At 39.3% G+C, this 13,911-nt stretch overlaps 1 protein-coding gene across 9 annotated transcripts in view; it reads left to right on the top strand.

Moving 5' to 3' along the window:
• Positions 1-12,176, top strand: part of dnmt3aa (DNA (cytosine-5-)-methyltransferase 3 alpha a) — a 64,060-nt gene extending 51,884 nt beyond the window's left edge. For 7 of the 9 annotated variants that reach the window (XR_007926725.1, XR_007926723.1, XM_051873949.1 and 4 more), the window contains one exon: positions 919-12,176. Coding sequence is in view for 6 of the 9 variants with exons in the window: in XM_051873949.1 (XP_051729909.1) it covers positions 919-1,060 (142 nt within the window). In the remaining 3 variants the exon portion in view is untranslated. The remainder of the gene's footprint in view (positions 1-918) is intronic. The other 2 variants (XR_007926724.1, XM_051873947.1) reach the window with 1 other exon arrangement.
• Positions 12,177-13,911: the final 1,735 nt, after the last annotated feature.

The raw sequence follows: 13,911 nt of genomic DNA, 5'->3' as shown, positions 1-13,911 counted from the left end.
TTTAGTATTGTTATAGTCTCTTATTTGTTGAAGTTAATAAAAAATAAATAAATTTAACAATAATCCAATAAAAACCCTACTGTATTACTGTATCATTATCACTTTCATTTTAAATTTTAATAATTTTAGTCAATTTAAATCATTTAAATAATTAATAATTTAATAATAAAATTAATATAAAATATAATAAATATGCTAATAATAATAGTAATAAAAACTTTTAATCTGACATAAGTGTCCAAATACATTTTGGAGTCACTGTACATATATTTATAACAGTAAATTATTATTTTATTTTTTAAGAAATAACTTCAGCAAGGACACATTAAATTAATCAAAAGTGACAGTAAAAACATTTATAATGTTATAAAATATTTCTATTTCAAATAAATGCTGTTTTTGAACATTCTATTCATCAAAGAATCCTGAAAAAACAAAATCTTTAAATGTTTTATACATTTAAAGATTTAGTTTTTTCAGGATTCTTTGATGAATAGAATGTTCAAAAACAGCATTTATAAATAATTTATAAATAATTTAGTATCGTTGTACGGTCATTTATTTGTTGTTAATAATAAAAAAAATTAATTAAATTTAAATATAAATAAATATAAATATAAATAATTTTAGTGTTGTTGTGCTGTCTTTTGTTGTTCATAATAAATAAATAAATGTAAATATTACATAATCCAGTAAAAACAACACTATTACATCTTCAATGAGAATATTGGGAAATATAAAATAAAATTTTAAATTAAGAATTTTAGTCATTTTAATAATTAATAATTTAATAATAAACTAATAATAATGATAGTAATAATAATAATAAAAAATTACATCCAGATGCAAAAATGTGCTAAAAATAATATAATTATCTAATTACTCTATATAATAATAAATATATTGTGCATGTTACAGAGTGTTCGGCTTCCCCGTCCATTACACTGACGTGTCTAACATGAGTCGTCTCGCCAGGCAAAGGCTTCTGGGAAGGTCATGGAGTGTGCCCGTGATTCGCCACCTCTTCGCTCCGCTGAAGGAATACTTCGCCTGTTTCTGAAGCTCCGCCCACCACACGGCATGATGGCGTCGTGACGTCCCTCCTCTTCCTTTCCTTTCCAATAAGCTCCACCTTCTTGTGTTCATTTATTTTTACTCGTGGCCTGTGAATGTCTGGTGCTATCCCAAGATTAATATTCGACCCACTAGACAGCCACACTTCACATATTTATTTGGAGTCCACATTTTTAATTTTCTTGTATTTTATTGTCCGTCGTTTTAGGGGTTTTTTTGGTCATGTTCCAACTGTGACAACTCTCTCTCTCACAAAACTGACAGAGACAAAATGTGAGTGTGTTTGCAAGTGTATGTTTGTCCGAGCGTGAAAATATAGAGCACAAACCGCTGGTTAACTAGTGTGAAACAGAAGCAGATGCTCTCTGAATACTCGAACCGGGCGAGTCCTGTTCCCCGACCCTAAATCTGATGTTGCAGCGTAAACTAACTAGGTAAGATGTGGCAACTTTCAAGCATCATGCATCAAGTCATTGTTCTGACCTCACTGAAAGCAAAATGCTGCGGTGAAGAGTCAAAATCACACTGAACATATTTAATGTTTTATATATCTCACGGAAAATATGTGCAGGTCATGCTTCACCCTAATATCAAAAGAAAAAAATGAGAAATTATAAACAGCACCATGATTTTTATGACAAAAGCACATTTCCCCCTCCCAAATTTCATAATAAATAAATATATATATATAGGTGCTATCAAACGATTAATCGCAATTAATCGCATCCAAAATAAAAGTTTGTTTTTACATAATATATATGTGTGTACTGTGTATATTTATTATGTATATATACATAAACATGTATACATAAATATTTCTTAAATACATACATGTGTGTGTGTGTATTTATATATACATAATATCATTAGAGGTCGACCGATATTGGATTTTACCGATACCGATAACTAGGTTGGAACATACTTGCCGATAACCGATTAATCAGTCGATAGTTTTTAAAATGGATACTGGATAAATAATAATAATAATAATAATAAAATAACACTAAGTAAAACAGTGCTGAACTTTTTGTATAAATAAGTACTGTTCTGTCAAAATGTGCTATATGAATATATTAATTATATAAATAAATATTACTTTCTTTGCCTCTATTTTAGAACACTTGATGATCATCTAATCCAAATACCAAAATATGTATTGCAGTGATGATAAAGAAATGAAATCAGATGCGTTTCTGATTTGTTTATGTTTCTGTCGGCTGCATGAACTTTCACACATCGCTTTAAATATGCAACTTCGCTGGCTAATGAAAGCATAAAAGTGACCAGCTGAATATACACTAGTGCAAATAGATGAAAACAATCGTGACGTTAAACATTTGGGTCGGATTTGCGTGCATTTTGTCATGTGGTTTCAAACGCTTGAGGTGCTACTAATGTTAGCGTCCTCTCAGCCTGATCGTAAACATAGGGTAGCCTAGTGTACTGCTGTTTTTTCTCTGCTAATGCAGCATCTAGTCAGCAAATTAATTACTTTATAATGATATGACAACATGTACTGTATTCATACCGCTGTTGGTGTTTTAAATGCTTATCTGAAGTGTCAGCGATCTCCTGCCGCGTGTGCTCTCTGTGCAGCACTCAGCCTCACGTGTCAAAGTAAACAACAGCGCAGTGTTAGTATTTATTTGGCCACTAGAGGCTGCTATTCTACTGTATGATGATACCCTTTTCAGCCGCTGCAGTCTCCTATAGCCAAAGTCCTTTTAAGACAAGTCATTTCACTCAGCAGCCATCTCTCAAATGCCTCTCAGGCATTCAAGTGCAGCTCCTATATTTTTGAATGGGGAAACATCAAATTCTCCAAAGTTGTTTATCATATCATATTTGAAATCACCAATGAAGTCTGACAACAACTGTCTCATAAATTTTGTTTCTAAACGCTCAAATCATGACAAAAAAACCTGTATTTTTCAGGCTGGATCAAGCTAATGCGCATGCACAGTCCTAAATGCACGTCTCTTGTGCCTCATTTCGGAGGCACGAGTCTGACCGTTTCTATAGGAACCGGAGCTTCTAACGGCTGCTGCAGTGACGCGATGACTTTACCAATCGGCGATTGGCTCTTATTTAGAAGGTGTTACTGAACAAAGCATTTAAAAAAAAAAAAAAGCTTTTATTTAGAAGGCGGGACTTATTCCACCATATTGCGCGTTGCACTTTCTCCCATTCAAAACAATACGAGTGACGCATCTTGTGTTATTCTATAGTCTTTGCTATAGACCTTATGCGCCAGAGAAACAAGTGCGCCGCCATCTTTATAATATTGTCTTTGAACTTCCGTTTTTTGCGGTAGCCCTGTATATTTCTATGGCATGGCTGTCAAAGAGTAACTAGCTGGTGAAGTGGATTTATTTGTTGTAGAGTTAATGAAAGTTATGAGCATTGTAATGTTTAAAGCCGATGTCTTAAATGTCAGTAGACCGGGAAGATTTTAAAACGAGCAATTCATTCATAAATACAAAATCGCTGTGGAAATACAAACCGGAAGTCAAAAGACAACGAGCGCAACGCTGAAAAGGGGCGAGGCTACATAAGGTCTATAGCTCTTGCAACAGACGCAACCCGGAAAAACTGTCGGCATGCCGATAACTGCTAATACCTGATTGTTCCACCAATCAACTATTGGTGCCGATTAATCGGCAAACCCGATAAATTGGTCGACCTCTAAATATCATGTTTATGTACATTTATGTATACGTGTATATTTATATTTTTATATTTATATATAATTTATATTATATAAAAATATAAATATTCATTTCCCAAATTTCATTGTAATATGAAGCTGTAATATTATATATATATATATATATATATATATATTACAATAGTAGTTAAACATCCAGATGCATTATGGTAATGAGAATTTCGGGGGAAATGTGGTTAAAGTTGTTATAAAAATAAAAATAAATCCAAAAGGTCCTAAAAATAGGTTTTCTTTTTCGATTTTTTGGATGAAATTTTACCTCAGACATATTTACATGAGATTAAGCATTAAGCAGTGCTGTGTATTATTTCTATCATTACATGTATAGAAATCAGGTGAATCGCGGTTAGTTTGGACAGCCTTATATTAACATTATCACTTGCCGATTTATCATGTCGTGCCTGGTTAGGATACGTGTCTGTAACATCAACGCAAACATCATTTTCATGCATAAACACACTTTTCCTGTGAGAGAGAAGATGTGCTTGAAGAATCAACAATACACTGTTTACAGGTTACGCTCTTAATACGGTACTACTAAACTACAGTAACTATTCACTCAACTCCACTAACTCGACTATGGTGCTCTCTCTCTCTCTCTCTCTCTCTCTCTCTCTGTCTCCCTGTTTCTCTCAGCAATACAAACGCAGCACACAGTCCTGTATGATGCCTTTCTGCTGGAGCCTATAGGGCACATGTGAGAGAGCTGTGTCACATCACACACACACACACATGCACGCTGAGAGCTGTTACACACTCATACACATTCATGTAAAAGGATAGGGTAAAATTAATTTACTCACCCTCACCGAAGAAAGTAAGTCATACAGATTTGTAATGACACGAGGGTTAGTAAAGAAGACAGAAATTTCATTTTGGGAGTGAAATACTTCTTTGTGAGAGAAGTTTATTTTCTTTGTAAGATCATGTCGTTTGCTGTCGTCTCTGATGCAATATTCCGCCAGCAGACAGAAGCTGACCTTCCGCATGGAATTATTTGCATCCGATTCTGCCAGATCTTGCCGTTTTCACTCCACACTCTTTCAGACACCACCACTCTTACTGTGTTCAATGTTTGTGTGTGTTCAGTCAGGTATCAGGGATGTTGTGTAGTTTTTAGCCCCTGCATGCGTTTCTCCTGTCAGTGCAGGAACTCAGTGGTGCCGCAGATACTCCATGGTGCAGCTTCATGGTGCTTCGTTCTCACTCTCTCCTGACTTGCTTTCTGCTCCCGGTTCAGCTCGGCTACGTTCACACCGTAGCTGCATGTGGCCCATATCTGTTTTTTGACAACAGTGTGAGTAAAAATTACATTTTCATCTTCCAACAAAGAAACTTTCTTGCGTGGAAATTGATTTCAGTGTGAACAGACTGGTTCATGCAATTTTTAACATACACTACCATTCAAAAGTTTGGGGTCAGTAAGATTTTTTTTAAGGAAATTGATGCTTTTATTCAGCAAGGATGCATTTAATAGAATAATAGTGACAGTAAGGACGTTTATAACGTTACAAAAGATTCTATTTCAAATAAATGCTGTTCTTTAGAACATTCTATTCATTAAAGAATTCTGAAAAAAATGAATCACGGGTTCCACAAAATATGAAGCAGCACAACTGTTTTCAACATTGATAATAATAAGAAATGTTTCTTAAGCAGCAAATTATCATATTAGAATGATTTCTGAAGGATCATGTGACACTGAAGACTGGAGTAAAGATGCTGAAAATTCAAAAATAAATGACATTTTAAAATATATTCAAATAGAAAATTGGGAATTGTGATAATATTTCACAATATTACTGTTTTTATTGTATTTTTGATTAAATAAATGAAGCCTGACTTCTTTAAAAAAAAAATTTAAAAAATCTTATCGATCCCAAACTTTTGAATGGTAGTGTAGTTGCATTCTTAACTCTTTCCTTGCCAGCGTTTAAATAAATGAATAAATATTGCCAGCCACCATCAGCCTTTTTGCTAATTTTTGCAAAAATTTCACGGCCCCCGAAGACTACAACATGCATAAGCAATGCTTTTATCGCTTGTTTCTGCTCCTTTTTTGCCTGTGTTTTGATCCGGAGATTCTGTACTCTTTCAGAAAATGCATAATAGCGCCCCCTACCGTATAACAGTGAAGAAACGGAATGAGACGCTGCGTCTCGTTCCCTTTCTCAGGGAACTATGGTTACATACGTAACCTGAGACGTTTCCTTTCGAGGGAACTCGCGCTGCGTCCGATAGGATCGTTTTGGGAACGATATACCAAAACGCCATAATCACAAATACCTGTCTGTGTGAAACCCTGGCACACTTAAGACAGTAAAACCGATGATCCTGGAGCCGTGTCCAGGTCAAGGTCATAATACCTCACAAATGTGAGAGGCGAGGACCAACCGGCCGCATCACAGATCTCTTTGAGGGAAACCCCCGAAATTAAGGCCTTGGAGGCTGCCATACTCCTAGTCGAATGAGCTAATGGACACTGCTGGCCAGAGACCTCGTAGGCGAGTTAAATAGCCTCAACTATCCACTTGCTTACAGTGTGTTTGGATGCAGGACGACCCCTGTTATGTGGTCCAAAGCACACAAATAACTGGTCTGCTTTCCTCCACAGGGCAGCTCTGTGGACATTTCCAGACTTATCCCTTCCTGGCGAACTTTCTCCAGAACTGCCGGGAGCAGAACAACTGGGGGAAATGCATACAGACGCAGCCTCGGCCACGTCTGTACCATGGCATCCAGTCCCAGAAGAGCTGGATGTGTGAGGGAGAATCAAAGTAGACAGTGCGTCTTATCCTGAGACTCGAACAGATCCACTTCCGCTTGGCCATAAATCTCCCATATGAGCTTCACCACCTCTGGGCGAAGTCTCCATTCCCCTGGCCTCAGCCCCTGCCTCGACAGGATGTCTGCTCCAATATTGTGAGTCCCTGGAATATAGACTGCTCGATTCAGATGTCGTAGATCTAAAATAGGGCGCAACCCCCCATCCTTTTTTGGAACCAAGAAATACTGGCTGTAAAACCCCAACTCCCTGTCACTCCCTCTTTTGCTAATAAGGTTTTTATTTCTTGCTCCAACACCAGAGCCTGCTGTGGAAGTACTGTCGTTTGCAGCACTCCTTTGAATAGAGGTGGGCGGCACCAAAACTGGATTTTGTAACTTTTCTCTATAATTTGCAGGACCCAACGTGAGATATTTTGAAGAGATTTCCAATCTACCAGAAAATCTACTAAGGGAACCAGCCTCTCGAGGCTGGCCTCTGGTGTATTGTTTACAGCACATTTTTGATGTAAATTTATCCTCCTCAGAGGATGTGAATGTGACGCAGCGTCGTGTTGTTCTGAACTTTGCGTCACTATCACGGTGGGAACCGCTGCGCCCCGAAGCACCAGAGGTGGCGGGGTTGGCAGAACGGCCTCCTGAGGGCCACGAGGTGGGACGGGCACCGCATACTGAGGTGTGTACCGCATCACCCCATGTGGGGATGCCCTCAGAAGTAAAAAGCACTCATCCAGTTTGCTTTTCGGACGAGCGCCCTGTTTCTCAGCTGGCCATTCAATGCTTAACTTTGACAACACCTCCATAATATCTAACACCTCCACCAGCTCCTCGTACTCTGGGGAAAGTGATGGTGAATCATCTTCCCCCATATCGATGCTCAACACATCCAATTCCTCAGAACTGGAGTGTTGACGCGACGAGCCCTCTCCCTAGGCGGAAGAAACCGCGGGATGGGCTTCCGACACCAGAGAGGGGGTGGCGGATCTGCCAGGTGAAGGCTGAGAAAGTGCACTCATGCCTGTCTCAAGCCCTGCTGACAGATCCATCTGCGAACCCCACGACATCTTTCTCCACGCTGCCTCGGCAGCCGCGGGTCCAGAGTCGTGGGGAACGCTTGCCTGCGCACTTTCCTCGAAAAGTGCGAGGCGGGAGCGGAGCATCCTTAGAGGAAGCTTCTCACAATGCTCGCATTCAGCCCCCTCGAAGGCTGAAAGAGCATGCTCCGCTCCCAAACACACCACGCACAAATCGTGTGTATTCCCACCCGTAAGGAAACGAGGGAAGGGAAGAGCACACGGTTTAAATGCTTGAGTGTTCGCCATAATAACGGTTATATTGAGCTGTACTATTTCGGGACAGACAACAATAAATAGACAAGACAGTTTTACACAGAGTGCTTGGCTGAGGCAGAAAAGCTGAAGCTGGTCTCGTCGGATGTGTATTTATCCTTTCCTGGTCGTGACGTCACCCGATCGTGACGTTCACTCTCGCCATTGGACTAGTTGACAGACGTGCATCAGACGCTATCACGCTGAGGGCGTTCCCAAAGCAATCCTATCGGACGCAGCGCGAGTTCCCTCGAAAGGGAATTGTGTAAATGGCGGGAAAGCAGTCTCATAAATGACAGAAAATTCCGTATGGTGGGGAAAGAGTTAATTTAACTTGCTATAAATTAAAATAATTCTTAACTTTTACTAAATAAAGTTTAAAAAAGGAAATTGTAATATTTATAATATTAAAATAATACAATATCTTTCTTTATGAAATATAATGGGGTCCTAAAGTCTGAGGCCAAATTGGATTCAAATTGTAATTTAAGCATATTTTATTTTAGAATCTGAATCAGGCTCTTGCGGTGTGAACGCAGCCTTTCTCTCTCTCGTGCTGAACTGCGTGCAGATCAGCCCGCGTGCTAATCTACAGGCTGAAATGCATTGTGTTTCTACCGTTCTGGTTTTTGATAGTCTGATTTATTCAGTGCTCCTTGCTCGGGATTCTGGGAAAGTGGCCCATCTGTGTGATGTCATAAAAGCTGGTCACATGGTGCTCCCAGAATCCAGAGTCCTCTTCTGGTGCAATTGGAGAGTTCACACTTGGATTACGTGCAAACTGGATTACTGTACAACTCTACTACGTGTGCTGTTTTATAATCCTGTTTCAGATCTGAAGTAAACAGGACTCTGGTGCTCACAGAGATGTGCTACGAAACCGAGGATTTTTGTACGAATTTGATTAATTAAATTGGCCCTCGCTGGAGGGAAGAGTTTATACAGATCACATTACAACCGGGAAAGGACACTTTTTTGGTTTCTCTAATCAAACTAGCACATTAGACTACTTCTTATTTGAGGGTTGCTCATTTCTTTGAACTTTTGGCTGATATGTTGAAACCAGTCAACCAACTCATTACCTTAAAGACAGTTTTATTTTTTGCAGATTCAGATTCAGACCTGAATGGTTATATTATATCACAGTTGATGTTGAAATATGCTTATGGCCCACAGGTTATAGTAAACTTCTGCTTTAGCTCATGCTCAGAAACCGATCTTAAAGGAAAACATCCTGCCTTTTAGACAGTTGAAGTTATTGGATTGTTGCTTGATTATAATAATTCACTTTGGGCAAATGTGATTCAAAACACCTTGTTATTTTAGTCCATTTTTGTCTAATTTGAGAGAATAAGTGTCTAGTATTCTCAATTTGCCATGTTTAAGTGCAAAAAAGTTGGCTTATTCTGTCTACAATGCCTCGCAGAGATAACACCGACAATTTTTGTTGGGTTTTGAAGACAAATGTCAGCCCAACCCCTTTAACCCTAAACATTTTATTTTGCTCTAATATCATTTAGGGTGTGTTCACACTTGTAGTTCAGTTTTCTTGGTTCTTTTGGTCCAAAAAAAGAAAATACATTCAGTCCTGGTTCACTTAGCATTCACAATGTCATTTTTAAGATCGAACCTAAAGATACAAAACAAAAAAACGGCTTTGTACTGGGCTAAACATGGTATTTTTACCAGCTGAGAGCTTGTAAAATGTGTAAAGAAGTCAAAACTGTGCCAGGAATTTCTGTTTCACACGAACGAAGATCTGTTGCAAGGAGACTGTGTTTCCGACACCTGTACCGAACTGTGATGGCCAACGTAGCTCCAGGTATGCTTGAGCAATCTGTCCTTTTTAGCGTCACGTCTTGTGACCATCACGTTCTGTTTTGGATTCATTATATGTCTTTGGTCCTTGTTGCGTTCATATTTCAGTCGAATCGCACCAGAGTTCATTTGGAAGCGGACACCCCGAATAGATGGGTCTCGGTCCGCTTGTTGGGTGTGCACCAGGATTCGGATGTAAGCATTCACATTTGTTCAAATGAACCACACTAACAGAGCAATCGCACCAGAGTTCATTTCAATCAAACCAAACCTGCCAAGTCTAAGAGTTTTAAGAGTTAAAGATGTAAAGCGAATATCTAAAATGCAGGATGTTCTCCTTTAAAGGTTCGCTTGGTAGGATCCAACTCCTTTAGCGGGATCTTTGTGGCACTGTGCTGGGTCGAACCGCTCGTAGCCTTAGAGTCTGTTTGTGTTCGTTTGGTGAAGGCTGGTGAATCTCGTAACGCAACGTGAGGTTTGATTGTTATTAGTCGAGACTTCAGTGGTAAATGAACTGTACATAGACAAGTTTGCCTTTTTTTTTTTCTTTTTTTTTTTTTTTTTAGAAATTTATTACATTTTGTGTGCTGGGTGTTTTTGAATTATTTTAGAGTAATTATGCCGTTATTATTGGCTAGTCTATGATTATATGCATGGCTGTTATAATAAAGGGGGTGGAGCTGTGAGTCAGAGGTGGCCGTGTCCAATAAATTTGTATTTATGAACCCATGTGATTGACAGGTGATGCGTTCGAGAGCCGACCAACCGTTGTCAGCTTTAAAGGAGGCAGGGGGTCTTGCGTGAGGTTATTTTAGGAATAATATCTCGAAGCAAAGAGACCGTGAGGGTTGTTTCAAAAAGGTGCTATACATTATTCTTAATAAATGATGAATTAGAAAAGAATGACATGAAAGTATATCGTTGAGAAGTGACTTGGTCTTGACAATGACTGTTTTATGTTGTGTAGTCTTGAAAAAGCACTATTATTTTACTCTTTTATGAATATATTAACAAAAGGCATTTTAACTTTGTACTTGACGAAAATGTAAAAGTAAAAAATATGAATAAAAATGTACAGATTCATGTGTTTTAGCCTAGACATTACTGTAGTATGTGCCTCTCAGTAAGAAACATTCATTCATACTGTATTCGCATGCTGCCTTCAGGTCACGTCGGAACGATTCTATTTACGAGTCGAGCGCACGTGAACGAACACTGTCGTAATTGCAACTCTGGGTTTTCTTGAATTTTTGAGTTTTGTGTCAATTAATCAATCTTATTGGTCATAATTTGGTTTTCATTGCAATTGTTGGCCGCATAATTTAGATTGACGTGTTCTGTCGAAGAAAATTAGCTATAAAACGTGTCGGTTTATGGGGAAACAAAACCACCCTTTCCATCATTCCCTGCACTTAAAGGGATAGTTCACCCAGAAATGAAAATTAGCCCATAATTTACTCAACCTCAAGCCATCCTAGGTGTATATGACTTTCTTCTTTCAGACAAACACAAGAGGTCAGAGGTCACTCTTCCACTGGAACTAGACTCGCGTACGGCCATTACCGGAAGTTAGTGATTATAGTAATATGGATATTTTTCTTACAAAAAACGCATCGCTTCACTTCAGAAGGCCTTTATTAACCCCCTGGAGCTGTGTGGATTACTTTTGTGATGGATAGATGTGCTTTTTTGGGCTTAACAAAAAAATGGCACCATTCACTCCCATTATAAAGCTTGGAAGAGCCAGGATATTTTTATAATATAACTCTGATTGTGTTCATCTGAAAGATGAAAGTCACCTAGGATGGCTTGAGGGTGAGTAAATTATGGGATAATTTTCATTTTTGGGTGAACTATCCCTTTAATGCACATCTTTTTCTCTTCACTTTCTGCTAAAAATCTTCTTGTGTTTGTCAGGAAATGAAATATGAAATATATTTTATTTTCGGTCACTTCAAATTGACTTTTGAACTCGTAAGTAGGAGGACTTGAAGGCAGCATTACTGTACACTGTTACCTAACTGCTTGGAACTGATGGCAAAACTACATTACCCAACATTCCTTTCTTCAAACTCCCTCCATGTACTCTTGCTAAGGTCAGACTATAATGTTTTTTTTTTATATATGATTGTTGTTGCCTCAATATTTATTGCCCTACAGCCTCGTCCATCTGATCAGTCCACAGGTCTCTCTCTCTCTTATACTTCCTTTCTTCACCCGCTGTAACACACATTTAGCCTCACACTCTCTCTCTCTCTCTCTCTCTCTCTCGGCGTGGCTGTAGTTCTGTTGTGTTTCGATGGTCTTTGGAGTGTTATAGTAGCAGTTCATCCTTCCATAATTCTCTCTGTACGCAGTGAAAGGAGAGACAGCCGAAGTGGCTCCTTTCCTGTGCACTTGTGCTGGGGAACACTTGAATTAAATGTACTGTTTTTGTGCTAAAATCACCCTCGTCGTGTCTTTCTTATGTTGCGAGAGAAGATCTTTAACATCCCACTGACCAACTTGAAACAACACACTTACCGACTGTTTTGAGTAGTTGAAATGAAATGCTGCCATTCCAGTCCATCTAATTCTATTTTAAAGTTGTTCACTTATAAAATTTGAGGGAGGATTCATATCTTGCAAGATAATGTTCCATCGCATAAAGTCCACTTTTGTGAGAAATATTTGTATATAAATTTGTAATATCAATGGTAATCAAACTTGTTTTCTCGGATAAGTTATCTACATCCAAAATTGTATTAATAAAATCCGTCAAATCTCATAGCTCTATGCCAGTGTTGTACTGAATTCTTACTCACCGGGAAATTTTGACTCCCCCGCTTCTGATTGGGTAATTCGGTGGGAGGCGGCTACCTGGATGGTCCCTATTTCTAAAGCCCACCCCCAACACACACACCTAATCCTAACCCTCATAGGAAGATGCAGGGGAGTCATAATCTCACGGGAGTCAGATTTTGATACCACACCTGTTATGACTGAACAAAAGGTTTTATAAAGACAAAGGTGATAAAAGTGAATTATTTTGAGCCACTAAAGGACGAGGACCAGGTGGATCAATAAGTAATTTATGAATTTTAGGCAGGATGTTGGCAATGTAGAAAATCAAACTCAGCTTGAGAAATCCACCGTTGAGTTTTAGCATTACTCAAGAAAGAGAATGAGCCAAAACATTATGACCACCTGCCTAATATGCTGTTGGTCCTCCACATGCTGCCAAAACAGTGTCGCCCCGCTGAGGTATGACCTCTACAAGAGCCCTGAAGGTGTGCTGTGGTTTCTGGCAACAAGACATCAGCAGCAGATCCTTCAGGTCCTGTAGGTTGTGAGGTGGAGCTTCCGTGGATCAAACTTGTTGGTCCAGCATATCCTACAGATGCTCAGCTGGATTGGGATCTGGGGAATTTGAAGGCCAGGGCAACACCTTGAACTCTTCATCATGTTCCTCAAACCATTCCTGGTCAATGTGTTCAGTGTGACAGGGTGTATTATCCTGCTGAAAGACAGGAACACCATTGTCACGAAGGGCTGTACCTGGTCAAATATGTCAAAATATACGTCCACATGAATGGCCGGACCCAGGGTTTCCCAGCAGATAATTGCCCAGAGCGTCACACTCCCTCCACAGTGATCCTGGTACCATCACTTCCCCAGGTAAACGGCGCACATGTACACGGCTGTCCATGTGATGTAAAAGAAAATGGGACTGATCGGACCAGGCAACCTTCTTTCACTGATCCAAGGTCCAGTTCCAACACTCGCGGGCTCATTATAAGTACATTCAATGGTTGACAGGCACTCTGATTGGTCTGAGGCTACACAGCCCCATACGAATCGGATGCACTGTGTGTCCCGACACATTCCTCTCATAACATCATTAAAATTTTGTGTGACTTGTGCCACAGTAGACCTTCTTTTGTCTCGGTCCAGACGGGATAGCCTTTGTTGCCCTTATGCATTGATGAGCCTTGGGCGCCCAACACCCTGTTTGTGGTTTGTTCCTCCTCAGACACTGTTGGTAAATTCTCACCACTGCTGACCGGGAGAAACACACAAGCTTTGCCGTTTCAGAGATACTCACATGACCCAGTCGCCTTGCCATAACAATTTGGCTCTTGTCAAAGTCACTCAGATCTTTATACCTGCTCCATCCAACATGTTGATTATGAGAACTTA

Source organism: Ctenopharyngodon idella, chromosome 20, assembly GCF_019924925.1.
Source record: "Ctenopharyngodon idella isolate HZGC_01 chromosome 20, HZGC01, whole genome shotgun sequence".
NCBI lineage: Eukaryota > Metazoa > Chordata > Actinopteri > Cypriniformes > Xenocyprididae > Ctenopharyngodon > Ctenopharyngodon idella.
This window is presented reverse-complemented; position numbering and strand designations above follow the sequence as displayed.